Here is a 20,755-nt window from a genome sequence, read left to right on the forward strand (position 1 = left end):
CAGATACATGACTGCTAACACTAATCACTTGAAGATTTTAGAAGCCGGACATGTTGAACATTCAAGTAACTGGATGTGAAATACAGTTTCACAACATCATTTGAAAGAGGATGCTGTCTGAATTAATTTTGACTTGCAAGTTCAAAGTTGTTTTTTTCTCTCTCAAACAGATATTGACGAGAGCTTGAAACATGACGAGCTCCCTTCCCCCGACAACGACAAACCTAGGCATGGGAACGAGCACATCTCCCCTGAGAACGAGAAGCTGATACCTAGGAACGAGCGCATCTCCCCTGACAACGAGAACCCCAGGCATGGGAACGAGCGCATCTCCCCTGACAACGAGAAGCTGAAAGCTGGGAACGAGCGCAGGACGTCCACCTCCAAGGACAACCTGCTGAACAGCCTGAAGGAGCCGCACGTCAGGAGCATCAGCGCTGACGCAAGTAAGTATAAACGAACTAGTAAACGCATGATTAAGGTTCCGGTTCGGAATTGTTTTGACCGCCTACCTAAATAGTGCGTGAAGATAAGACGCAAATCCTAGGTTTTCTCGTTAGTTTTGGCCCCCGATTTTTCGGCTATCGCTATAGCAGTGTATAATCTTTTATATTTCCTGAAAGACCCGATCTTCGTAGCGTTTTACGGTTTCGGGGTTTTGGTCGTCCGCGAAGACTTCCTGGTGTTAGTGCGCGATGACGGTAACGCGGCCTTGTCGCCTGATTACCCGAATCGTGCATTTCGCATGGTTTTGCACCATCGGGGATTGCGGAAAACGTATCCTCAAGATTTTCTTCATTTGTACATATTAGATAGACAAGATGTTGGCCTTTATTGCCATGCCAGTCATTATCCCAGGAAAACTTTTAATTTCTGTGCAGCGGCCTGTGAAGAATGCCCCTAAACTAGTAGTTTTTGGTTGAAAACTTGAATTTAATGATGGTTTTTATAAAAAATCACGTTTCCACAGAAAATGTCAACTGAGTCTGTCGATTAGCGGCAAGGCCTTTATTTCTACCAGAAACATTTCACTATCCAGAAAACGATGTTTGGAGAAGCGCTAGCCCTTTTCTGACAGGCAGTCGAATCAGCCCAAAATCGTAAAAGAAACTCCGAACCGAGACCTTAATGAGTGAGTGAGTGAGTGAGTGAGTGAGTGAGTGAGTGAGTGAGTGAGTGAGTGAGTGAGTGAGTGAGCAAAATGTAACTTTCTCTCCGGCTAGATCTGGCTCAATGAGAAAGTACTATCACCGGCCACAATTACAAGTCTGAAAAGTTGGAATTTGAAAGATGTATTTTAAGCATTTTTATTGAATATTTCCAAAAGTATAAGTTATGAAGAAAGCCACTGAAAGGTTTTGATTGTGTGAATCTTAGCAGTACATTCAACAACAAGTTGAAATAAAAGGCTTGAAGTGAAAATGATAATAAGTTTTAAAATCATTGATCTCTGGCAGGTACGCTAAGTTAAAAACGTCTCAGCTATGTACACAAAGGACACTTACAACGTCGTGGTCACATGACAGCAAACATCAAATAACACTCACCCCAATGTCCAGGTTACGTCAACACGCCGAGCCCACTGGGAACATCCGGGACATTCGAGCACCTAGAGTGGGACTCGTACATCGACGAGCGCATCCTGGCGGCGGGGCTGGAGAAGCGCACCGAAGCCAAGCGGGAGGCGCTGCGGAGGCACCTGGAGAGGAAACGGGCAGACAGGTCGGTAGTTAGCAATATTGAAGCAAATACCTAAGCTCTGATAAAGCTGCTATATTTTTCTCATAACATCTCACCAGGCAAACAGTAGGAAGATTAGTAGGTTGACGTTAGAAAAGTGCTGACGCCCCCTCCCCACTTGTTCTATCAACTACGTTGTTACACATTCCGCAACAATCCACCTTCCTAACCAACCTTACATTGCAACATTCGCAGTTCTAGTGACAAGTACCCATCTTACAAAGTTTCCACATTCATCTCATACCTTCTGTGCAGGCATGACAGCAGAGACGGCCAGTGTGTGGCGATCATCAGAGGAACGCTCTGCGGGAAGGAGTTCGTCCGAGAGGTGCCCTTTGACATTAGCGAGGCCCTTGACCCGGAAGTCACGCTGCCTTCTGGGAACGAGGACAGTCCGTGGGATGACGTCATACACCAGTTGGCGGCGACCACGCTCATCCGGGACTTTGAGGACGAGATTCTGCGCAAGGGCTCTTCGCAACTAGAAGGTAACTTTGAATACGGAACATAAAGTTTGACCTTTCTTTATTAATTAAAAACATGCAACGACAAGGATATTGTGACAACTCTCTTAGCTTTAGTTTAACATCTGCCTATTACAACGTTAACTCCATGACAAGATCTTAGAGCTAAGCTAGCCAAACATATCCCTTGTTGTGAAAGTCAACTTGTAGACTGTCTTTTCTTTGATATCTTGAGATGCTTCTTGTCTTGTTTCTTTAGACTCTTAGAGCTAAGCCAGCCAAAACTGTGTTGTCTTGTTCGCTGTAGAAGTGGAAATCTCGTCCTAACTTGTCTTCTCTACTTTGCTTTAGACTCTCCTATCCACGAGGCGCCCGTGGAAGACGCCGGTTCCCTGAAGGAGAAGATCGTGGAGCTGAGCCAGACCGCGAACATCCCGTCCCGCCTGACGACGTTCGTGGCGGTGGACGAGCTGACGGGCGCCGTGCTGCCCCCCGTGGTGCACAACAGGCCCAGGGACAGGGGCAAGAAACGGGCCCAGAGTGAGTAGTGTATACTAATACCGTTAATCTTATATGTAAAAGTTTCCTGTACGCGGCTTCCCTCCCTCCTTTTGTCCGTACACACTTCCAGGCACACTTGACCCCCTGGCCGTGTTGAATAACAGGGACAGGGGCAAGAAACGCGCGCAGGGTGAGAAATTGAAATTTAGTAGTACGAATCGTATATGTAAAAGTTTAATGTACGCCGCTTCGCGCCTCCTTGTTGAGGTACACACTTCTAGGCACTGTGTGTGTGTAACAGCCCAGAAAGCCTCAGAAAAAAGGGGGCAAGAAACGGGGACATGGCAAGCAGTACACAGTTATCATAATTTGAAGGGGCAACCCTGTTGTTTTGACCCTAAAACGTATCTGTAAAAGTTTCCTGGACGTCGGTACGTCGCTTCCAACTTCTTCTTTCCCCGTACACTGAACTTGTAACCACATTCGACCCGACGTACGTGGTGCTGCACTAGTACATTACAGGTGACAAATTGAGAAAGGTGATAAAACGTCTCACGAAATTGTCATCAAAATGAAATATTCCGTATAGGTGATTGATAACTTTTTCAAAGAAATGTGAACTCGATTAATTGTTATAGAAATTTTCAAGCCGTCCTCGATCCGGCACAACGTCCCAGGCGCCTTTGACCAACTACGTATACTATACATGTGTAGTGCGAGTGTGTGTGGTGTGGTGCATTTCTTGGAAACAGTATGGTTGATTCAAATTTGTAATAACATCACAATGTTCAACATGTCATTCGCACTGACGTAGAATCAAATGGAATCTAAACATCTGAAATCCCTGTTATTGTTGACCGCAGGTAAACGCTACGGTTTTTCACTGGGCCTGGGCCGGAGACCGAGGGCGAGTTTCGACTCGGACGGATCCGACGAAGTCTTCCAAGACTACGCAAGTACGGACGCCATCTTGTCCTTCATAATTCAGAACATGAACCTCATGCTCTGTCTTCTGTCTTCTTCTGATTGGTTGATTTTTCCCATGACAGCAGCCATGCCTACAGCTCACGTTTTTACAATCAGTAATCAACGGCAATAACAAATTGAAGTTTCAAGATGCACACGTCAGATATTATGATTTAAGGCTACACCAGTACATTCAATGTGTCTTAGAAACTACGGAGTTGACTTCTTATGGCATAAACATCAATTAATCATGCCCATAGCCGAACCAATCCATCAAAGATAAGGTCACTTAGGCACATTTTCCATTAAGCACAAATAAGTCAAATCTAGAAATCTAGAGTTTGCATAACAAGGAGTAGTTGATGAAACCGCTAGGGGGCGTATGAGCGTGGACACATTGGAGACCGCGTGAGGAATATCTAATTTTCGCATTTGCTACAAAAAGAAGGGATCCTTGATTGTAGTTGTCCTAATGCTAAGGTTTTGTTTTCAAAGCTCTATATCAAAAAGATAAGTTTTATTAATTTTGACACAGAACATGAAATGCCAAGTTCAACTTCAATTTCTAAAAGTCAAGTCATTCGTGCTCTCGCTCAAGCCTAAAGGTCTCCCAGTGTGCACGCACGCCCCCTGGCAGTTTGTATGCTAAGTGCATGGTCTAAACGTGGTTACGCCCTCCAGGCCTCCACAGCTGCCCCTTCCACGAGTCGGCTCCGTCACTCAACCACCTCACCGTCACTTCCGGTCACTCTGACAGGCACAGCTTCTCGTCAATAGACGGTGAGTTTGGGAGGGAGGGAGGGAGGGAGGGAGGTAAGAAGGGAAAGTTGGGACATGTATAGGGGAGGCTTTGGATGAAGGTACGGAAAGTATGCTGCTAAGTTTTTTGTATCACTGAGTCACCAGTGGTCGGAAAGCTCATCTGGGGTAATGTTAGATACATATGGCAAGAACATGCCACGTATCAGTCCCTAAAATGATATGATGAATCTGGATAGAAGGATGTTGGGAATCCGGAGAATAGCATGAACACACAGATACCACCTACCGCCTTGATGCAAAATAAGTCATGATATTTGGCGATCTGTACATAATCATTGGGAGGAAATACTTTTTCCCGGCATTCTACATAATTTTTGACAAGTATTTTGTGCATCTATTTCACTTACATTTACTCCTGCTCTATTCCTTCAACTTCAAGTCATTCATTTCATAGGCCTTAATTTGTTCCTTGTATATGTACACACCCACACTGCACGAAATGGCCTCGTATCCCGGCGTATACGTACAGGGATTCCTCCGGAAATATTCCATATCCCGGTGCGGATTTAGCGTTTCCGATATAATTTACGGATACGCTAAATCCGCACCGGGATATGGAATATTTCCGGAGGAATCCCTGCACGTATACGCCGGGATACGAGGCCATTTCGTGCAGTGCCACACAAACTAACTTCCCTTGAAACATATATTGACAATTCTTTTGGTTACAGACCTAACATAAGCTTCTCGGATTACCCCTGAATATTCATTTTCTGGTCACCAGTCTCTTCCAGGACAGCAGGCTGGGATTCCCCCTACACTAAACTTCGAATTCCATCAAACCCACCTACCCCATCCCCTGACCAAGTAAGTCCACCCCGAGGATTTCTTCCCTGCAGCCCATTTCACGGGGACGAAGGAAACATTTCCTCGGGGGTATGTTACACATGTTGCCGAAGAGCTGGCCTGTGTGGCCCCTGGCAACAGTCTGGATTCTAGGTTTATGATTGTATTCCTCTGCCGGTTCCAGAGAGCCTCCTGCGGAAGCGGCACAGCATGGAGAAGGTCCACGGACCGTCCGCCAGTCTGCCGGCGGGGTCAGACCTGCACAAGGCCGAGAGGTTCATCCTGGCCAAGTTCGGCTCCTTCTCCAAGCTGCTCCCCTCCGGCACAACTCCTTCCAAGAAACCCATGTATAGGTGAGACTGCTGTACAATTAAATCACCTGTGCATAGCCACGGAGGTCACTAGGAAGTGAAGAGCCTGATGCCGACCCCATGGGCTGGTAGATGATGTTGATGACTCTGCATCATTTTTTGCAATGATTTTGGAGAGGCCGTTTGAATCCACATTCCATGCGTATGATCAATGTTTGCTGTTAGCTTTTCGAAAAGCTTTAGCAAAACTGTTAACTTACGTCTTGTTTAGTATCATAATGAAACTGTCAAAAAATGAGGACATATGTCATAAATGCTCCTAATTGCAAAGCGAGCTACATCGATCTGTAGCACACATTCACTATAGTAGGAAGTCTAAATAGGGTATCATCTATTGAATTTGATTTCAGTCTTATGATGATAACCAAATGTCTGGAACAGCCTACCACCAGACACACGTACGGCTCCGAATCTGACTTCCTTTAAGAGACTCTTGAAGTAACGGAAATGAACTAAACGAACGGACACAGACCATGAACCAGCTTTCGCCCTACTTTATGTTGTATGTTGTAGAAATTGTATATTGTTGTACCATAGATATGTAATGATATATGTTGATAGAATTATTAGGACTCAAATGACTGTGTATCTCTGTTATATTGTATCTGACCCTTGCCTCTTCCCTCATGACCTCAATGAAAAGCGGCCTGCGTGCCGATTTGAGCTTATCATGAATAAACGAAGGTTCAAACAAAATATTTCTCCACCATAATAACTTTGTTCTGTTCCCCTCAGACCTGCCCTGGGAGGAGAGCTGATCCCGGTGAGCGGCAAGTTCGCGCGGCTGGTGGAACTACAGATGGCGGACGGCGCCTGGCAACTGGACGCGTCATTCTCTGACGTCATCGACATCCCCTTGGAAACGCTGCACCGAGCATGCCCGATGTTCGACAGGCACGAGAACCCGTCGGGAAGGTTCGGGTCCGCCGAGATCGCCCGACGCGATTCCGACGACAACACGACGCACTGCTGGAACTTCGGTAGGAGACACAAGAAAAACGGCGCGAACAACGAGGCCAAGAACTTGAAAAAGATGATGTGGCAGGAACTGAACGAGTCCTGGAAAACCGTGACTCCCGCGCTTTTCAACCAATCACAGGCCGACGCCGCGCAGATGACACAAGATAATAATTTTGGCGAGAACTGCGCGGACGACGAGGACAAAGAAAGCACGACGGAGGAATCAAACGACATCGAGTCGACGAAGTCGCGATTCTGGGCGACTCTTGTGGCGCTGGGCTGGCTGGAGAAGAAGTGTGTGCGGCTGTTTGATGAGTGGGAACTTATGGCGGGAAAAGCCGAGACTTGGCTAGCAACGAACGAGAACGCGTTGCCAAGGGGATGGGACCTGCTCAGCTTAAAGGCCGCCGCCATGGAGCTCCTGGTTCTCCTACGATGAGGGTCATTTCTCCTTCCTCTCTTCCTCCTCCAAGCAGTTCCATATCCTGCTGGAGGTATCTTCAAACCGCCCTGCTCCCCGTGATATCCCACCGTCGGATCTGTTACGAATGAAGGGCCAGGAAAATCTTTAGATGCCGAATTGGTAGCAGAAGGACCTACACGCAGTCGAGACAGAAAAGACAGTGGCCAGAGCAACTGCGTTGCCATACTGTGTTGTTTTGCATTAATATGGTAGCTGACTGGTGTTATCGGTCACCTTTCGGCAAGTTAAATCCTTAGAACTAACGGCGCTGAAATGTGAGAAGTAAACTGTCAGCTTTTTAATGTGTAAGGAAACTAATACATCTGCCAATCAGAAAGCTCAAGCGGTTTAGTGTTGTGATGTTGCTACCAATTTGGAGCGATGACAAGCTCAGTAATTGTCGTGTGGATTGAAATATAAAGAACGGACACAACGTTCAAAAACCTTGTCTGTACAAAGGCCTAAACTGTGTGCATTGGTGATGAAAATCCCCTGTCTTCTACGGATTGTCTAGAATATAAAAACAAATGTACTGTACAGAGCTTTAAAATGTGTGGAGTGGCGATGAATACCGCTTGTTGTCTACGGAATCTCTCGAATGTCCAAAACACTGCATTGTACATAGCCTTCAAACGTGCGCATTGGCCGGCAAAACCAAGTGTTGTCCAAGAATGTCTACAACATTCAAAACGCGGAATTGTACAAAGCCTTACGTATACAGTGTATCAAAAGGCGGTGGGATGCGCTCGTTGTTTGAGCTTACTTAATAATGTGCCTATAGCAATGTGACGTCCGAGATACATGGTGAAATAATAAAAAATGCGCTAGCTGTGCTCTGATTTTAGCCAACAGTTCCTTATAGTTATTACTTCCCATTACAGTTGAAATCTTCTTTATTGAATTATCAAATCTAAAGCAATGCGTAAAGTCAGCCTGTTACGGAAACCGTAGCGCGGAACTGTTCGAAACAGGGCTTCTGAATGTCAAATTTACGTCACTGGAGCATACCAAACCCGCCAAGTTGGAGGGGTGGAGACATTATTTTCTACTTGGCAAAAATGTGGTGCCAATACATGTATATTTGTAGTAGTTACATTGTGAACCTTGCAGATTAGTAGAGTGTCAGAGGGGAACATCAATTTAAGATGCTGATGACTAGATACGACAACGTTGTGCCCAGTTGTAGTTGGGATACCGTCTCAAAAATCTATGTCGGACGGCATACCTAATCCAGAATTTGAGACAAACCCGGAGATTTGTTTCAGGTGGTTTCCACAGGAAAAAGCATGTACGATTGCTGATTGAAAATCATTAGGACACTTCATATGATACGTTTTACTCGGATAGTTGTGACGTTGAACCTTATGTTTCTAAAAGTCATATTGTATCTGAATCTCTTAATCAGCGAAATGACACGTGTGTTTCCACTGATTATTTCTACAGCAATATATATCTCATATTCATGTTCTGGAGCCACGGTAAATACTTTACTATCGCTACAGCGAGTTGTACGTGTTTTTGTCAAGGGTATATCAGAGTTTGTTAGCCTGGGTGCCATCCTATTTCTACCGGGGCTCCTACACTCGCTACCATAAAAAATTAGGGTAGCGAGTGTAGGAGCCCCGGTAGAAATAGGATGGCACCCAGGCTAGAGTTTGTCCGCATAACTAGAAAATACAGCTATGTAACTTATGAGTACGGCCTTATAAAGGATTTAAAAAGAAAAACCAGTCATCAAACTGATAACGACACATTTTGCTTACCAGGTAATGGGCCAATGATGATTTCATACATTTTATGGTGTGAGTAAAAACTGTGTCTTTCTCTTGATAGGAAAACCGTGAAGGAAAGTCAGTTTTCTCATATGTGCTGATTTGTCAAAGAAAATGCCACAGAGGCGAATTGAAGCAAAAATATGTTAATGAAGTATGTACACAATCATTTACCGTTCTATTCAGCCATATGCTTCTACCATACTTTGATACGATATTGTTAAAAATGTATATTTCTACTTGAGTACTTGTTTGAAGTATTGTAAAGTAAGTCATTTCTTATCATTATGACTTTAAAGAAAAGTATGTCAGAGTGTTGCCCTGTAGCATACTGATGCACAGGCGTGTACATTAAATATGTAATTGAGGGGAGACTCATCGCTAATCAGTAATGGGTCATGCGGCCCTGAAGACTCAATAATGGAGGGTCCCCAGCTTTGTGAATTGTCCAGTGAAATGTGACCAATTTTGTGAAATGTTGCACCAAAAAGCCGAGACAATTGTCATTCAGATGTTCCACTATAATCAAGGTGGTGAAATCAAATAAACTGTACAAAATATTAAAAAGTTACGAGTTACGAGTCTTTTACTTAAACATGATCATATTTATCATTACAACAATGCCCAACATTTAAGTACATTTCTATACATTTTTTCTACATTTGGTAGTTACATTCCGAACTTCTAAGGCAACATGTTTTGGGATTCCTGAATTTTCATATATTACTGGCTACAAATTTCCAAGGTAGAAAGCATGCCTGCCTTAGTATTTATTTCTGTATTTACTTTTGTCTTTGCATCAAACAGAAATTTGACTTTAAAACTTTCACATGTGCCACATCTACGTGTCTTTCAAAGGTCAGTATTACGACTTAACTACTCCTAGCACATATCTAATAACAAAAAAACAGTACCATGGACATAAACCATTTTACTTTCCGTTACTGATATCGTTATTTGCCTTCTTATTTTGAGAAAAATTTCTCCCTTAAAACATTTAAGAAAACAATAATCTTCTCTCACTATGAATGGGATCAATAATTTTTTTTATAAAGAGGTTAAGTCCTAAACAATTGGATTGCACATATTAAACATGATGAGTAATAATGAGTAATAAGTCTTACTTTGAAAAAGAGAATTTGGCAATTGTGAGAAATTAACCTGAGAATTCATGTAAAAACTAGTACATCAAGTATTTGACAGTATTTAACACTTTTTCTGCAAGTTTCTTTAAAACCCCCATCACACCCTCACACAGACATGTTACTTGACCTTCTTGACCTTGACTTCTGTTCGTGACACATGACCTTTGACCCAGAGTGCCCCCAGTAAGACCAGATGGCAGACGTGGAGTGAGATGGAACTCTCCACCGTGGAGGGGTAGGTGTTCCACGCCATCTCAATCACTCCCAGAACAAGCAGTCTGCAAGTTAATGAGGTACAAAATTGAAACAAGAACTATTACCTTAAGTTAGTCCTATACAGCATGGAACCCACAGTTCTTACCAGAATTTCATCTGAAATTGTAAGATTGTCCAGGGGTTTCCTTAAATTTAAAGATTGGAACAAGCAGTCTGCAAGTTAGCAAGGGACAAAATTTAAACAATCAAGAACTATAGCTCAGTCCTACACAGCATGGAACCCACAGTTCTTACCAGAATTTGAACTGAAAGAGCAAGGGTGCTTCCAAGTGTTGAGCAGGTCAAACCATTCCGGTCTAAATGGGGTAGAGAATTTCCCGAGAAGCCTTCCTAAGCTTTGCTTGTCCTATTGGGCCAGTTAGGCCTCATTCTTAGTGAGCAGTTGAGGGAGTCTTGTGATGTTTCTGACATAGGGTGAAGAGATACTGTTACAGTTATATATGAATCACTCCTTGAAGGGACCTTTGGGTCTTGTTACGTGGTGTCTGGTGACCATTAATTGAATAAAACAAATTGAAAGATAGTTCAGGGATTTCCTCTCTCAAAGATTGGAACAATGGTGCCGCCCATCCTCCCTATTGTACTGTAAACCCCTGCACCACCATACGGTTTGTGAAAAATAGGGTTTTATACTGAATATTTTCTCTTGTTGATCTCTTTAGAATGCAACTGTAGGTAACATGGCCAAGAAAAGGGCTATATATGACAACGCCAAATTCAGCTGCTTCCTCCCAGGTTTCCCCCTCCTAAACTATGCCGCCTTGGGTCGTTTTACCAGCATAATCCAAAACTCACCTGACCACTGTTGGAATATCCATGGACCACATGGTAGTACAGAGTGTGGTAGTAACACAGAACTTACCTGACTACTGTAGGTAGGTCTGTGGACCACAGTAGGTAGTTCAGAGTGTGGTAGTACCACAGAACTTACCTGACTACTGTAGGTAGGTCTGTGGACCACAGTAAGTAGTTCAGAGTGTGATAGTACCATAGAACTTACCTGACTACTATAGGCAGGTCTGTGGACCACAGTAGGTAGTACGGAGTGTGGTACGTAGTACCATAGAACTTACCTGACTACTGTAGGTAGGTCTGTGGACCACAGTAGGTAGTTCAGAGTGTGGTAGTACCACAGAACTTACCTGACTACTGTAGGTAGGTCTGTGGACCACAGTAGGTAGTTCAGAGTGTGGTAGTACCACAGAACTTACCTGACTACTGTAGGTAGGTCTGTGGACCACAGTAGGTAGTTCAGAGTGTGGTAGTACCACAGAACTTACCTGACTACTGTAGGTAGGTCTGTGGACCACAGTAGGTAGTTCAGAGTGTGGTAGTACCACAGAACTTACCTGACTACTGTAGGTAGGTCTGTGGACCACAGTAGATAGTTCAGAGTGTGGTAGTACCACAGAACTTACCTGACTACTGTAGGTAAGTCTGTGGACCACAGTAGGTAGTTCAGAGTGTGGTAGTACCACAGAACTTACCTGACTACTGTAGGTAGGTCTGTGGACCACAGTAAGTAGTTCAGAGTGTGGTAGTACCACAGAACTTACCTGACTACTGTAGGTAGGTCTGTGGACCACAGTAGGTAGTTCAGAGTGTGGTAGTACCACAGAACTTACCTGACTACTGTAGGTAGGTCTGTGGACCACAGTAAGTAGTTCAGAGTTTGGTAGTACCACAGAACTTACCTGACTACTGTAGGCAGGTCTGTGGACCACAGTAGGTAGTACGGAGTGTGGTACGTAGTACCATAGAACTTACCTGACTACTGTAGGTAGGTCTGTGGACCACAGTAGGTAGTACAGAGTGTGGTAGTACCACAGAACTTACCTGACTACTGTAGGTAGGTCTGTGGACCACAGTAGGTAGTTCAGAGTGTGGTAGTACCACAGAACTTACCTGACTACACTACCAAAAATGTTGTTTCTTATTTTTCTTGTTTTCTTATTTTTTCTTATTGAGAGAAAGATTTTCTTCCATAAAGAATTTCAAGAAAATCAAGAAATCTTACGCAAAACCTTTGTACGTTAAATCTTACATTAAGAGTTTTATTCTTGTTTTTCTTAGGTGAAGAGAGGATTTCTAGTCTGATTTTTTATCAGCAAGAATATTCTAGAAATTCTAGTCAATCTTTCTTCCTTATTCTTCACACAATATTTGCTTCTTGTTTGGTCAAATGGAGTATTTTACAGAATCTACTCTTAAGATTTTTATTCTTGCCATACATGAATTTTTCTTTAGACTTTCATTTCACTAGGAAAACATTCTTGACATTTCTTGTTTTCTTGATTTAGGAAGTCTGAGGAATATGATTCTTGCTATTCTTAGTATATCTAAGAAGATGTAAGGATTTTCTTGACCAAATACAGTTAAGAAAAATGAGAAAATCAAGAAACTGTAAAACAAGTAATTCCCAAGTGTTTTTCTGTTCGAATTCCTTTTCCACAAAGTTAAAGAAAGATGTTTCCTGCTTTTCTGTGTTATCTAAAAATGAAAGTTCGAATTTGCATGATTTCCTTTCTTTTCTTAACATTGTAAAGCTCAAGAAGATAATTATTGTTTTTCTTGTAATGAGAAAGTAAATTATGCTAATTTAATACTCCCATCATCCTTTGCTGTAAAGAGAGTTTGAATGTGGACCGTTGAGTTTGGGCTCCAGCTGTATTTGCCTGATGTGCGGTTTAGATCTTACAATAATAGGGAAAGATGTGGCTAGTTTCGTGAGGACACTTTTTGGTATCATGTGGGACTCACTACACAGCATAGATGACTTGTTTTAAGTTCCAAAATGCTTCCTCAGGCCAACGCCATCAACAGATATGCTCCAGGTATGTTATAGCCTGTCTTGCATGAAAATAACTTATTTCCCAAGTAGATACTCTTAGTTTTGTGTTTGTGGTTGCATGATACAGCCAACCAGTAATTGCAGAGCATGTACGTTTAGTGCAGTTATACCTAAAAGGTACTAAAAAAGTTGAAGTATATCATTTTCAAGCAAATGCACAAGCCCCCCCTCCCCCATGCATGTATATATATGGGGGAGGGGGGCGATATAGGAAAATGACAGTCACTAACTCTTTGTGTGTTTTTCTAGGCTTAGAAACCTTTGTTGTGTTTGTGGTTGCATGATACAGCCAACCAGTAATTGCAGAACAATAATGTACGTTAAGTGCAGTAATACCTACAAGGTACTAAAAAAGTATAAGTATAACATTTTCAAGCAACTGCACATTAGCCCCCATCCCCATGCATGTATAAGGGGGAGTGGGGCGATGTAGGAAAATGACAGTCATCGTCATCTTTTTTTTGTGTTTTTCTAGACTTAGAAACCTGTTGGACCAAAGAAGATGCTCCCATCTCAAGTTTGGAAAATCTTTCAACAATTACAAGTCATTGATTATAAGAAGGACAGCTACAACACTGCAGAACTGACAGTTTTAGAAGGACAATTAGTTATTTGTATGAGCACAGAGAAAATGTGCTTTTATCACAGCATCAAATGTGAAACATTTATGGAAACAATTGTATTGCAAACTGGTTGATCTTTGCAATCCTTGGTTAAGAATGGGCATTAGAAAGAAAAATCCAAAACTGTGTATTAAACAATTAGATCAATGATAATAAATATGATTGGAACATATTTAAATTATATCATCATTGATTTATTAAATGGTATTCTTGATTCAAGACCTCCATCTTGATTCAAGAAACTGTTTCTAGGTTTAAGGAATTCATTCTTGAGGACAGAAAGGTATTCCTACAACAAGAACCTCACTCTTAGTGCAAGAAACTCATTCTAGGTGTAATAAATTCATTCTTGAGGTCAGAAAGGTATTCCTATTTCAAGAACCTTGCTCTTAGTGGAAGAAACTCATTCTAGGTGTAAGAAATTCATTCTTGAGGTCAGAAAGGTATTCCTATTTCAAGAACCTCGCTCTTAGTGGAAGAAACTCATTCTTAGATGTAAGAAATTCATTCTTGAGGACAGAAAGGTATTCCTATTTCAAGAACCTCGCTCTTAGTGGAAGAAACTCATTCTAGGTGTAAGAAATTCATTCTTGAGGTCAGAAAGGTATTCCTATTTCAAGAACCTCGCTCTCAGTGGAAGAAACTCATTCTAGATGTAGGAAATTCATTCTTGAGGACAGAAAGGTATTCCTATTTCAAGAACCTCACTCTTAGTGCAAGAAACTCATTCTAGGTGTAAGAAATTTATTCTTGAGGACAGAAGAAATAAGGAAATGTCAGTGAGGACGTAACAAATATAAACTTTTTCTTAGAATATTTTCCTCTGAAATTTATATATCTTAGATAAAAATTCTGTGCCAAAGAAGAGTCATAACAACAAGAAAATTTATTTCGAGGTTTTAGTCACATATGTGTGAGAAAAAACAACTTGGTCAGAGAAAAATATTCTAAGAAAAAGTTTATATTCCTTACGTCCTCACTGACATTTCCTTATCCGTTCTTATTCTTGCACACAGAATAATTTTCTTTCTGGAAGATAATTTTTCTTCAACAAAGAAAAAACAAGAAAAAACGAGAATGGCATTTTTTGTAGTGTACTGTAGGTAGGTCTGTGGACCACAGTAGGTAGTACAGAGTGTGGTAGTACCACAGAACTTACCTGACTACTGTAGGTAGGTCTGTGGACCACAGTAGGTAGTTCAGAGTGTGGTAGTACCACACGTAGAACTGGTAGTGCAGGGATCGGCTGAAGCACAGGCCGATGAAGTTAGAAGTGAAGAGAACCGACACAATCTGTAAGATGTGGTTAAAGAAAATGTTCCTCAACCTTTTGCCTTACACCATGACATGTATAAATTTGGCTGAGGCTGATGAAGATAACTAAAAAGCACAGATTTTTACTGAAACACAAAACAGCTTACAAGGCAACAGTTACTCAAGAAACTGGACTGACATTGATGAAAGATAGCAGATCCTACCTAGACCGTTTTCTAATATCTCCAGTTGCTTGAGTAACTGTTATCTTGCTATCTTATAACCTGGATGTCCAAAACATCATTGAACAGCTAACAACATTCTCTTTGAGGGACCTAATGTAGATAATTTGGTGTCAAATTTTGACCATCTGACCATAAGTTCCGAACCCCTGACCATGTGGTCTCTAGGGAGGATAACTAGCCACTAAACCACACATTTCTTGAAGGATATCATTGCTGCTGAGTTTAGACTCTTCCTGCTCCTTCTCAGGCACCTCCAGTCTTAACAGGTCAAGAAGACGACTTTTCCTGCAAAGAAAAGCAACATTTTCAAAAGTTCTAAATACCAGTATTGTTAGTTCTTTTGCCGTAAAAGGTGATACGTCATCTAGAAATGTTACAAAAAAGGACAACAGTATAGCATCCAAATACAAAACTATTTGATTCTCTGACATGGGAAAAACGTTTCAATGCCTACAAATACACTCTCATGTTTGCTGAAAAAATATTAGAAAATGAAGTTATAGCACTTTCATGACAAATACACATTCAAATGATACTTGACTTACTTTCAAGACTTACTTGTCTTACTTCACTTGCGTTGGGTGCCATTTTTCATTTTCCAAATGATACACAATGGGGCTAATGCGTACAAGTTCCTTTCTAACATTCTATTAAAACTTCCCGGATATCTTCAAATAAACTATGATTTTATATTTTCTAAGGCCAACTTTCAAATCTTAACTTTCAAATCTTAAGCTAGGAATGAAAGACTGACTTGTTCCATCTGTAGACTGCAAACATGGCGAGAGCTGCTAGGTGGAGCCCCAGCAGGGACAGGTGGAAGTAGCGGTTCAGGAAGACGTCCTCCGGGAGGAACCGCCAGTTCACCGTCCAGATGAAGAAGAACTGGCGACCCAGGTCAAAGGACCGTACCATGTAACCCACAGGGTTCTCCAATAGAAAAGGAACAGCCAGAACTAACTGCACTCAAGACAAAGAAAAAAAGAACACAGGATAATTCAACAAGACTGGCTATACCATTATAGCCTGAGTACCAGCCTCCGTAGTGACCGCTGGCTCAAAAAAAATTGCTTGCTAACTATGGATTTTTTTTTAGCCAGCGGTCACTGCGGAGGCTGGTACTCAGGCTAATACCATTATATTCATCCCTGAGGTGTTGCCAAAAACCCAAAGATCTTTTAGTCTTGTACCATTCACATGAATTATGATGATATGAATCTGCCGTGCTGGATGTTTAAGCCTTAAAGTTGCCAGAAATTTATCTTAGTATATAATCAGCCAGTTGAATTATACATTTTATAGATATTAATTTCTAGACATTTAAAGATATTTTTTAAGTTCCTAGGTTGTCTTTCAAAATCAAAATGAGTAGTATTTGATTGCTATACACACCTGCAGTCCAGCACAGATGGCCAGCCTAGCAACCGTTTTGACCACGCCCAGCTCCGTTAGCAACAGCAGAAGCAGGCCGGGAGCAAACAGGAGGACATTCATCTTAATGGAGACGGCAAAACTGTCGAAAAGATTGGAAAAGATTTTTAAAAACGATTCAATGAAACATTTTAGTCAACAGGAACTTATTTTAAGGTAGAAAAGACAGCAGAAGGGGAATAAAGATATGGAGAAGGAGGAATGATGAATCAGATTACAAGGAAGGAGGGAAAAAGCCAGAATAGGACAGGAAAACAGGTATCAACTATTTTGAAACAGGGAAGAGAGCAGAGAGCAGACAAAGTGCGAGGCTACCTCATGAGGTGAAAAGGTAAAGGTAGTCCCATAGCCTTTTTGAGGAAATAATGGCAGGGGGTTTATAATCATATCAAGGGTGTCTATGGCACATTATACATGAAGGAAGGTGGAACCCATCCCCATCCTTCCACCACCCATGTCGAGACCAAAAGATTCTTACAGACTCTGGGGTGTTTCTATATTGCTACACAAGTGCCTTTTCCAAGAGTACAACATTGGTACCTTGTCAGAGGATTCAAAACTAGGACCTCTGGATTCTAAGGCAAACAACCTCACCTGTTTTGTCAAAACACCATGCCACTGGAGGGAGAATATTAATTAAGTACGTACCTGTACCAGAAGCAGCCCCAGGCCCAGTGTTTGTCCAGGAACAGGTTGATTGACAGGTAGAGGAACAGCATGGCGACCGGGTCGTTGAACAGCCGCAGCACGAAGATGGAGTGGATCCGGTACGAGGCCAGGCACATGAACAGGAACGCGTATGGAGGCACCTGGGGGGAACAGTAACATCAGACACTATTACCCCGTTCACACTCATTTTTTTCAATCGCGATTGAAGTATAATCGCGATTGTTCGATCCGATCGCGATTGAACGCAAAGAAACTTTTACGTTCACACTGCTTTTCGCCAAGTGGATTAAAGTACGCCGTGATCCGACCGCGATTGAAGCACGAGGTCAAAGGTTCGGCGTCGCTTGCTACAAAATGGTGGGAGTCTACAAACTTTTGGAGAATGTTCTGTAGCCGTGGAAGGGAAGGCAATTGGCGGGCTATGATCGCGAGAAGGCGTGAACGACGAAGGCTTTTGTATATTGGCCTCGCTGTAGTACGGGTAATGAACGCGACAAGTGCTGTAGACAGGACAATCTGGGAGTGTGAATGAAGCGACGATTGGTGGGAAAACATTGTTCTTGGTACATTACTTATGTGATAAGTTGCGACCCTAGCCTTGAACCGGCCGAAATCCCCGCGGATCGCGTTGGAATGAATCGTAGTTGCGTTCACACTCAAAATTTGATAGGATTGGATTGGATCCGATCGCGATTAATCCAATCAAACTACCTCCGGAGGTAGTTACAATCCAATCGCGATTGGATCGTTTTGGATCGTTCCAATCGCGATTGGGAGCGTTCACACTGAAAAAATCAATCGCGATCGGATCGATTCAATCGCGATTATACTTCAATCGCGATTGAAAAAAATGAGTGTGAACGGGGTCTATAGCACACCTGTATAGACATCAGGTATTGTCTCACCTGTACAGTTTACCTGTACGAGGCGCAGCACATGAACAGGGATGCGTACAGAGGGACCTGTGGGGGAAAAAGAGGTGGTAAAGGAAGCTTTACACAGCTTCTAATGGCAGAGTTATGTAAGAATGTGATAAGCCCTTCAGAATCAGCGCAAATGAGCCACAGCGTCATGCCTCTCATGAACAATATATATTCAGATAGGAGAGGGTACCATTGAACCACAAGACTCAACTACAGAAAAGCCATACTTTTCTGGTTAATCTAGGGTGGTTCGGAGTGATTGGGACCCAAAATATGATACAAATCTTGGGATGGTTTGGTAGACAAATATACAAGTAGATAATTTGTTACCTACTGTTGGTTTCAATCCTCTATGAAAAAATATGCAGAGCCACATAAATAGATGAACCCTTCCATAGCTTATAAAAAAAGACAAAAATCTTAAAGGTTACTTTTCTGTTAACATAGAAAAACCCTGACAAACCTTGACTGCCCTACCTTGAGTGTTCTGTTGTATATCCTGAAGACCAGCCCCAGCATGACCAGGTAGAGCCCAGCGAAGATGAACTGGGCCAGGCGGATGTTGGCTCCGTGGCCGGTGATGTAGTACAGCACACCGAACACATACACGAACCCTGCAGGGTAACTGGGAAACAGGGTCTATCCTTTATAAATGTAGGATCCTTACTGACTGGGGTTTAGAAAAAATACAGCTTCTGCTTAGCAATGCATGGGTACTTGTATATAATATATATACTTTCATATTGAGTGCTCAGTGCAGTGTTTCTGGTCTGATGATTCTATGCAGCTGGCCAATTGCAACTAAGAGTAAGACAAAATATTATGGCTTTAACTTTTAAGAGATAGTTGAATTGAAAGTAAGATTGTTTTTTCTTTACTTCAGCAATAGTATACTTTAATACTAATAGACATCTTAGATATAACAAACTAACAAACTGACATCTAAAAAAATAACATTTTCCCTTCATGTCTAAAGTTTGCTGGTCTTCGTTTTGGAGGAATCTGTTCAGGACTTGGTCCTCAACACATTGACCCACTAATCCTTGAGTTCTTCATCAATAGTTCCTGGTATAACTGCTCCATGACATGTGTCAGTCATAGCTGCTAATAGAGATCTAAGCAAATAAAAACAAACAAACACTCACACAAGCGGCCCTGTGTCCCCCCTCAGCTGCATGTAGTCGTACGTCCCGTTGATGACTCCCTCCACTTCCTGCATGTATGCAACCCAGTCAATCTCTGTATCTGCAATATAAGAAAAAAAGCATTGATTTACATGAATTAGATATGATTGGCTACCAATAAGCTGTTTCACAGTTTGAACTGAGCATGCACCAGGTGAGGTCAAAGTTGAAGCTCCATATCTGCAATATAAGAAAAAAATGTATTGATATACAGAATGTGAATTAAATATGATGGGCCATTAATAAGCCGTCTCATGGTTTGAACTGAGCATGCATAAGGTTCAAAGGTTAAAGTTGAACCACCCTTGTAAATAGTTCTTGTCTATATAGACCATGCCTGACACATGTCGAGGAATGTTTCGTTTACTAATAGTAGTATGTCTTAGGAGACTTTAAAAACATCATGTTACGCATACGCAGTTCAAAATGTGAACCAACTTATCACTCAGGCCAATCATATCATGTTTTGCCATAGTAAGTCATTTAGTTTGCACAAGTATGAAAAGAATATTCATAATGAGTGAATTTTGCTATCGACAGATTTTTATGACTTTTGCTCACTTGTGTGGTGTAAAATGGAATGCAAAGAAGACACACTTATGAACGATAAACCTTTTGTGTTTTAAGAAACAAATTATTTGAATTATGACATGCATGTTGATCATGATGTATATTCATATTTTTCTTGTGTAAAGAAAGTTATATCAGTGAAGTGCACATTTCTGCGGCACATTTCTGCGATCTAATATCTACAACAACTCACAGTTGACTCTGAGGATGATGAAAACATTCAGCACGATCTCCAGACAGAAGAGCAGCCCCGCCACCAGCCACGTGTAGGTAGGGTCCAGCGCCACCCGGGGCAGCTCCTTATAAATCTCCTTAGACGTCTTCAAGACGTTCCGAGACATCTTAGTCAGCGCCTTGGACAGCTTGAAGCTTTCCTTAGACTTGGGGCGCGATGGTCGCCCCGAAGACGACGAGATTGCCGGCATTTTTGCGATGAAATGTTCAGTTTTGGGATGAAAAAGACCCCACCTTCTTCGTGATCTTGTACTTTGATACTCTCAGTCGAACAGCTGGCGGGCCAAAGGTCAATATTATTTGGCCTAGACATCTTTTATTTATGGCGGTCATGATAATATAATTCATCAATTTTAGACGCTTCAAATATGATAAAAGTACAAAAAAATTGTTTTGAATAAAACGGCTACTTCAGTATTTACGACACAGTCACGAATAAGATATCATTATATTCTTAACGAACTTGGAAAGAAAATTTCTTACCCCCTTTATTACAGTAGACTCG

The 20,755-nt window shown here is 42.0% G+C and overlaps 2 protein-coding genes and 1 long non-coding RNA gene across 4 annotated transcripts in view; 2 read left to right on the forward strand and 1 right to left on the reverse strand.

Annotated features, from left to right (window-relative positions):
• The window catches only part of LOC136443403 (von Willebrand factor A domain-containing protein 5B1-like), a 62,625-nt gene extending 55,110 nt beyond the window's left edge, over positions 1-7,515 (forward strand). Inside the window, exons 10-17 of one of the 2 annotated variants that reach the window (XM_066440627.1) lie at positions 171-446; positions 1,560-1,722; positions 1,996-2,228; positions 2,556-2,744; positions 3,569-3,661; positions 4,353-4,451; positions 5,464-5,632; positions 6,386-7,515. In XM_066440627.1, coding sequence (XP_066296724.1) covers positions 171-446; positions 1,560-1,722; positions 1,996-2,228; positions 2,556-2,744; positions 3,569-3,661; positions 4,353-4,451; positions 5,464-5,632; positions 6,386-7,049 — 1,886 coding nt within the window. In that variant the 3' untranslated portion in view covers positions 7,050-7,515. The remainder of the gene's footprint in view (positions 1-170; positions 447-1,559; positions 1,723-1,995; positions 2,229-2,555; positions 2,745-3,568; positions 3,662-4,352; positions 4,452-5,463; positions 5,633-6,385) is intronic. The other variant, XM_066440628.1, reaches the window with a different exon arrangement.
• Positions 7,516-9,722: 2,207 nt separating this feature from the next.
• Positions 9,723-20,537, reverse strand: LOC136443173 (dol-P-Man:Man(5)GlcNAc(2)-PP-Dol alpha-1,3-mannosyltransferase-like). Its single transcript, XM_066440311.1, has 9 exons — positions 20,210-20,537; positions 19,408-19,507; positions 18,740-18,887; positions 17,319-17,479; positions 16,632-16,752; positions 15,994-16,199; positions 15,447-15,524; positions 14,900-15,034; positions 9,723-10,268 (listed from the first exon to the last, which is right to left on the reverse strand). Exons 1-9 carry the CDS (start codon positions 20,439-20,441, stop codon positions 10,109-10,111), a joined length of 1,341 nt encoding a protein of 446 aa, XP_066296408.1. The 5' UTR covers positions 20,442-20,537; the 3' UTR covers positions 9,723-10,108.
• On the forward strand, positions 12,179-13,912 carry LOC136443174 (uncharacterized). The gene is made up of 2 exons (XR_010757087.1): positions 12,179-13,100; positions 13,593-13,912. It is a non-coding gene; the product is annotated as an uncharacterized lncRNA (long non-coding RNA).
• Positions 20,538-20,755: the final 218 nt, after the last annotated feature.

The sequence above is a fragment of the Branchiostoma lanceolatum genome, chromosome 10 (assembly GCF_035083965.1).
Source record: "Branchiostoma lanceolatum isolate klBraLanc5 chromosome 10, klBraLanc5.hap2, whole genome shotgun sequence".
In the NCBI taxonomy this organism is placed as follows: Eukaryota; Metazoa; Chordata; class Leptocardii; order Amphioxiformes; family Branchiostomatidae; genus Branchiostoma; species Branchiostoma lanceolatum.

Bases quoted from the DNA above. Each gene is read 5' to 3' on its own strand.
- LOC136443173 (XM_066440311.1), bottom strand. From the start codon at position 20,441: ATGCCGGCAATCTCGTCGTCTTCGGGGCGACCATCGCGCCCCAAGTCT. The intron at 19,508-20,209 runs GTGAGTTGTTGT...CTTATATTGCAG, and splicing joins CATCATCCTCAGAGTCAACT to ATACAGAGATTGACTGGGTT. The intron at 16,200-16,631 runs GTGTGTATAGCA...TCTTGAGTGCAG, and splicing joins CCATCTGTGCTGGACTGCAG to TTAGTTCTGGCTGTTCCTTT.